At 41.1% G+C, this 6338-nt stretch overlaps 1 protein-coding gene across 1 annotated transcript in view; it reads right to left on the bottom strand.

The window, feature by feature from the left end:
• Window positions 1–4595, bottom strand: part of LOC114608321 (kalirin-like) — a 473938-nt gene extending 469343 nt beyond the window's left edge. Inside the window, exons 1-2 of the mRNA XM_028752277.1 lie at window positions 4514–4595; window positions 344–520 (exon numbers count right to left, since the gene is read on the bottom strand). Coding sequence (XP_028608110.1) covers window positions 344–520; window positions 4514–4595 — 259 coding nt within the window. The remainder of the gene's footprint in view (window positions 1–343; window positions 521–4513) is intronic.
• Between the last annotated feature and the right edge of the window lie 1743 nt (window positions 4596–6338).

The raw sequence follows: 6338 nt of genomic DNA, 5'->3' as shown, positions 1-6338 counted from the left end.
TCTCTCTCTCTCTCTCTCTCTCTCTCTCTCTCTCTCTCTCTCTCTCTCTCTCTCTCTCTCTCTCTCGTCAGTGCTACTCCATGTAGGCACGCTCTCCTTGACAGACATCCCACATCCTTGGAATCCCCGAGATTGGGAGGTCTCTGTTGTAATTAAGCATTGTCTTTCACGGCTTTACAAAATGATCTCTCGGGGCTTCCTCAAGGGGACTCTGACCCTGCGACACATCACTTGACCTTCAAAGAGGCCATCACTGTTCTCCAAAACAGTAGAACAAGACTCCATGGACTCCTCAGTCCTGTATCTTCTGTGCCTCTAAAACCAGGACCACCTGGATGACTACCAAATTCTGCTGCCAGGTCTGTCTGGAGCCTCCGAGGGTTGCAGTTTGCCCTCAGGACTCCTTTCCTGTTGCCCCAGTGGATTGCAGAAGCTTTCTCCTCCGTGGTGCTGATCTCTTTAACAATTACAGCTGTCCTCTCCGGCCCTGCCTGACTGCTCTCCTGTTTTGACATCTCCCCTGCCCAATAAATGAATCCAAGTTATCTTTAAATTCAGATTCACTCAAGTTGGCAGGACACTAACAGAATTATGCCATGTTCTTAGCCAAAATAACACACAACTGGTCACCATTCTAGTCCCTGATGGAGTCCTTGTTCCTCTCTGACACCTTAGAACTGAGAGTTCTCTGCATTTCTCTCAGTATGCCTGTCTCACAAGTTCCCACTAAAATGGCCCATTAAGCCATGCTTACAGCATTCAAGAATTTTTCTAGCCCAAAGTTTCAAATTGTTCTACATTCATCCTAAAAACCAGCTCCAAATTGCTAAGCACCACATGGCTAAGCTTCTCCCAGCTATGACTCAGCCGCTCAGTACCAGTTTTCTGATTTAGTTTCTTTTCCAGTTGCTGTGATTTAAAAAAAAAAAAAAAGCCTGAGAAAAGCAACTTAGTGACGAAAGGGTTTATTTCAGCTCATGGTTCAAGGAACATATATCACCAGTGAAGTGAAGGCAGGAGGAGCTTGAAGCAGTTGGTCACCGTTGCACCTACTGTCAGTCAGCAGCAAGCAGTGAATACTCGCTCCCTGCCTGTCCTCCTTTCTCCAGGATCCCAGGCAGACACGCTTCTCACAATGGGCAGGTCTTCCCACCTCAGTGAATGCTATCCCAATAATCCCCAGACATATCTAGAGGCCCATCTGTCAGCTGAGTTTCTATTAAGGTAACCGTTAGTGTTAACCACCATGAGTAATGAGTCTAAAATGTAGGAGAAATTTGTGGGGGAGCAGACAAAGACTCTCCACTCTGTGAGAGTGTAGGTGATGAGATTTGGAGTTGACAAATTGGACTTAATAAAAAAAATTTAGATGTATCTGAAAGAGACTGTTTTTAAAAATGAACAGTTAGGCTATAGACTTGGAGACAATGCAATACACATAGCTGGCAAAGGCTCATGCACAGAATACTTAAAGAACTCTTACAACTCAAGAATACAAATGATATAGTTAGAACACAAACAAAAGAGGCCAGCAAGATGGCTCAGCAGGCAAATGTGGTTTTCCCCAAGCCTAAAGAACTGCTCAATACCCAAGACCCATGTGATTGAAGGAGAGAATGAACTGGTTATGTTGTGTGCTTGGCCTACAACATACACATGTGTGCCATGGCACAGGCTTGCATAAGAGAACACATACAGGAAAGGGGATAACATTTGAAATGTAAATACAGAAAATATCCAATAAAAAGGGAGAACACATACACATAAAATAAAAAAATGTAACAAAACTTTTAAAAAAAGAATGAATTAAGCAAATATTTGTGAAGCTTCTTCACCAAAGAAGATATATAAATGGCCTATAAGACATTACAAGCTCCCAACATAATTAGTTACTAGTGAGCATTAGTCATTATGCAAATTAAAAACCACAGTAAAATATACCATAATATGCCCATTAGCATCTCAAGAAATTTAAAAGACTAACCACAGCAAATTGACACTGGAAACAATTGGACTTTCCTATAATGCTTTAGGGTATATAAAATGGTATAGCTGCTTTGAAAAAGAAATGTGGTAGTTTCTTAAAATGTTTAAATATGCAACTGATATATATGACCTAGCCATTGAACTTCTGAGCATTTATCCTTAAGAATTACAGCCTGGGGCTGGTGAGATGGCTCAGCGGTTAAGAGCACTGACTGCTTTTCTAGAGGTCATGAGTTCAATTCCCAGCAACCACATGGTGGCTCACAACCATCTGCAATGAGATCTGATGCCCTCATATGGGTGTCTGGAGACAGCTACAGTGTACTCACATATAATAAATAAATAATATATAAAAAAAGAATAAAAACCAAGTGACCATCCTGCCCCAGACTGCCTGCTAGCCTGGTATGGGTCACGGAACAGGTCACTTAAAAAAAAAAAAAAAAGAATTACAGCTTGTATCTACACAAAAGCTTCTACCTAAATATTCATAGCAGCTTCAATGATAATAACCCCAAGCAAGAAGCAACTCAAGTCCTTCAACATATGACTAGATAAAATGCTATATAATGAAATATTATTTATCAGTAAAAGAAATAAATTATAATATTCCAATAAAATAAATGAATCCTAACATAATTATGCTTAGCAAAAAAAGCACCCATAGACAAATGCACACAATATAATTGTATTTATTTCAGTCTGGAAAATGCACACTTTCCTGAACTGAAAGAAAGCAGATGAACAACCCTGTGGCTCTAGAGACAGAGAGATAGCTTGTATTGCAGGAATGTTGAGGGATGGTGGAATTGTAAACCATGTGGTTCCGTAAGGGTATGGATGTTTCAAAACTCACCAAATTGCACAGATTTGCAAAATGGTACGGAAGGAGTTAAAGAAGACAGATATTTGGAAGTTGAAATTTGAGTGCTCTCAAACTCCAGGGAAGTTCAGTGAAGACCCTTTCCCTGCTACAAACATGGAAGGGAGAGAACAGAAACAAACTGGAATGAGCATCAGTTAGCTGTGATGAATAGAAACATTGTCTCCTTGTACATTGAGAACAGCCAGTCTTGAGCATTCTGGGTCCCTGGGACCTCGGCATGCATCTTCCCTGCCTTGAAGGCTTTCTACTTTTCAGCCACACCAGACCCTTTTAAGACTCTCTTACCCCAAGGATTGATTTCTAGTTTGTCCCTGTATTTTCTACATACACATCACTTCCCCTTAGTCATCTGGACTTCCTTCCCTAGCTAGCTATTGCCTATATCTGTATTGTTTGGGGGTCAGATATTACTAAATATTGGCAAGGAAGTGAGGAGAGAAAAACATTCATTTATTCTGAAGAACCATAGACAACTGTAAGCCCAGCAAACCCGCCTCTACATTTATGTATCTGTCTTAGTTTTACCTCTGTGAACAGACACCATGACCAAGGCAACTCTTATAAGGACAACAGTTAACTGGGGCTGGCTTACAGGTTCAGAAGGTCAGTCCTTTATCATCAAGGTGGGAGCATGGCAGCATCCAGGTAGGCATGGTGCAGGAAGAGCTGAGAGTTTTACAGCTTCATCTGAAGGCCACTAGGAGAGGGCTGGCTCCCATGTAGTTAGGAGGAGTGTCTCATTGCCCACCCCCACAGTGACACACTTCCTCCAACAAAGCCACACCTATTCCAACAAGGCTATACCCCCTAATAGTGCCCTAGCACTGGGCCAAACATATTCAAACCACTATAGTATCTTTAAAAAAAAATGTTCGAGGAAACACAAGGAAATTCCACTAAGGAGTTTCATTGCTATCCTGTTGGGAGCAAAGCTTCCTTCCATCTCTAGCCATGTAAACCCAGGGCATGTAAACAAGAAAATGAACTAGGATTTTTATGTAGATGCCTGAAAAATCTCTAAACCAGACTTAAAGGGGAAAATAAAGTCAAGAGGAGACCTCAACACAATTCCATCTATCAAAACTGCACATACACCGGCTGTGTACATTTTTATAAGGATGCTCTTACATCTAAGTAACTGTCGGGTGTATTGGGAAAACTCTATTAAATGCATTAGAGGGTATGTTTTGGGGAGAAAGCAGTAGGATTTGGAATGATAGATGAAGGGGGGAAGTGATACATTTTTTAAATATTTTCAAACACAGTGACTGTCCTTCCAGAGACAGATGGAACAAATGGGGAACAAGATTACTTTGAGCATGTGCACCTGAATTCCAAAGCCATAAAAAAAGATAACAGAGAGAGATTTCTTCCATTTTGCCTGAATCTCCTTCAGTTGCCTGAGAATTTGAATTTTCAGATTCAGAGTGAATGGGCTTAGTGTTCCCTGGTGTATCTGTTCCATATTGCTTCTGTAACAAATTAGCACAGATTTGGTGGCTTAGAGTAGTATCAACCCATCAGCATGTACTCATGCAGGTGTAAGGTACAATGCATCCTACTGGGAAACATCCAAGTGTTGCAAGTCTGTGTTCTTCTGTCATTGATTTAAGGGAGAGTCTGATTTCTTGTCTGTCTCACCTCCAGGAGACCACTCATGCTCTGCAGTTAGCTGCCTTCTTCCATCTTCAATGCCAGCCAGGCCAGGTCCAGCCTTCCTCATATCTCTGATTCTCAACCTCTCTTCCGCTTTCTCCTCCTGTAGCTTTCAGAACCTCATTACATTTGACCTGGATAATCCAGGATGACCTCTGTATCTGGAAGTCAGCTGACCAGCTACCCCAACTCCTCTTTGCTGTGACAGGAAACACATTAATAGTTTCTGGAAATCAATAACATGGGCATTTCAAAGTTTATTGTTCTACCTACTGCCACAAAGCACATGGCCATTAAAAAACACAAGAGTCACTTTCTATTTCCTATTGTGAATTCAGCCAAATAAAAAGGTATGGACTAAGGATATATAATACTTAGCAAAGCCACCCAATCTCAGAAAGAAACAAAACACATATTTGTTCTCATATGCAGAATCTGGCCAAGAACATATGTACCTGTGTAAACAAATGTACATATGAGTGTATTGTAACATGAAGAAAAGAAAACGAGAATAACTGACTAAAAGGCACAAAGGAGGACTGGCTGTAAGTAATAGCCACGAGTTATGAAAGAGGATACAAAGTGAACTGTTTCTCTAGTTCTAACTCTGTCATGAGCTTTTTGGTTTTGGTGGTGGATAAGTGCATAAAATGTACTTGATATTTAAAGTGTAAAATTCAATGTGAACCTCCACAGCTTCTGTTCAGAATGCCTATTCTAACTACGTAGAATTCATTAAGTTGTATAGACTTTGAGCCCGGTTAATTTTGGTGCCTGGTATTTTTATTTATTTGCGTTCTTATAATAAAGTTCATTTAAAAATGTTAAAAACAGGTTGTGTCGTCTTGTGTGCCAGGTCTGTGTGATGAGTACCAAAGTTCTATTGTGGGAGGGGATCAGAAACTGGAGTTTATGCTATCCCTTCAATTTTAACTAAAGTTTTCATTTAAACAGGAACGTGCTAACATGGGAAATAATTTCATGGAGCTGTTCTTACCACAGCGTAAATGACTGGCCTATGTGACAGAAGAGATGTGTGCTGGCTGGTTTTATGTCAGCTTGATACAAGCTAGAGAGACACCAAAGTGGAGGTAACCTCAGTTGAGAAAATGCCCCCATAAGATTGGGCTATGGGCAAACCTATGGGGTATTTTCTTAAGTGGTTTACTGGCCCATTGTTGGTGGTGCCATCCCTGAGCTGGTGGTCTTGGGTTCTATAGAAAACCAGACTGAGCAAGCCATGAGGGTCAAATCAGTAAGCAGCACCCCTTTATGGCCTCTGTATCAACTTCTGGCTCCAGGTTCCTGCTCTGCTTGAGTTTCTGTCTGGATTCCTTTCAATGATGGACTATGATGGGGAAGTATAATCCAAATAAACCCTCACCTCTCCTCTCCTCCCCAGCTTGCTTTTTGTCATTGTGTTTCATCACAGCAATAGTAACCTTAACTAGGAAATTGATACCAGAAGTGAGGTACTGCTATGACAGACCTGACCATGTTGTTTTGGAAGGATTATGGAAAGACTTTGGAACTTTAGGCTAGAAAAGTCATTGAGTGTTGAGAGATCAGCGAGCTGTTCTCTGGTACTGATTTGTTATGTTGGGAGTGAGGCACATTTCAGTTATCTGAGGACTGGAACAGCTGAGGTAAGAGGAGTGCCATAAATATGACGGTCTGCTTGGGCTGCATGAGAAGCTCCAGGACAACCTGAATATATTAGTTACATTTTTGTTGGTGTTATGAAACACCAAGATCAAGACATCTTAGGGTTACAGAAGGATAAGAATCCGTCATCCTGTGGAGGCATGGC

The sequence above is a fragment of the Grammomys surdaster genome, unplaced genomic scaffold (genome assembly GCF_004785775.1).
Source record: "Grammomys surdaster isolate TR1022 unplaced genomic scaffold, NIH_TR_1.0 125889, whole genome shotgun sequence".
Taxonomy (NCBI): domain Eukaryota; kingdom Metazoa; phylum Chordata; class Mammalia; order Rodentia; family Muridae; genus Grammomys; species Grammomys surdaster.
This window is presented reverse-complemented; position numbering and strand designations above follow the sequence as displayed.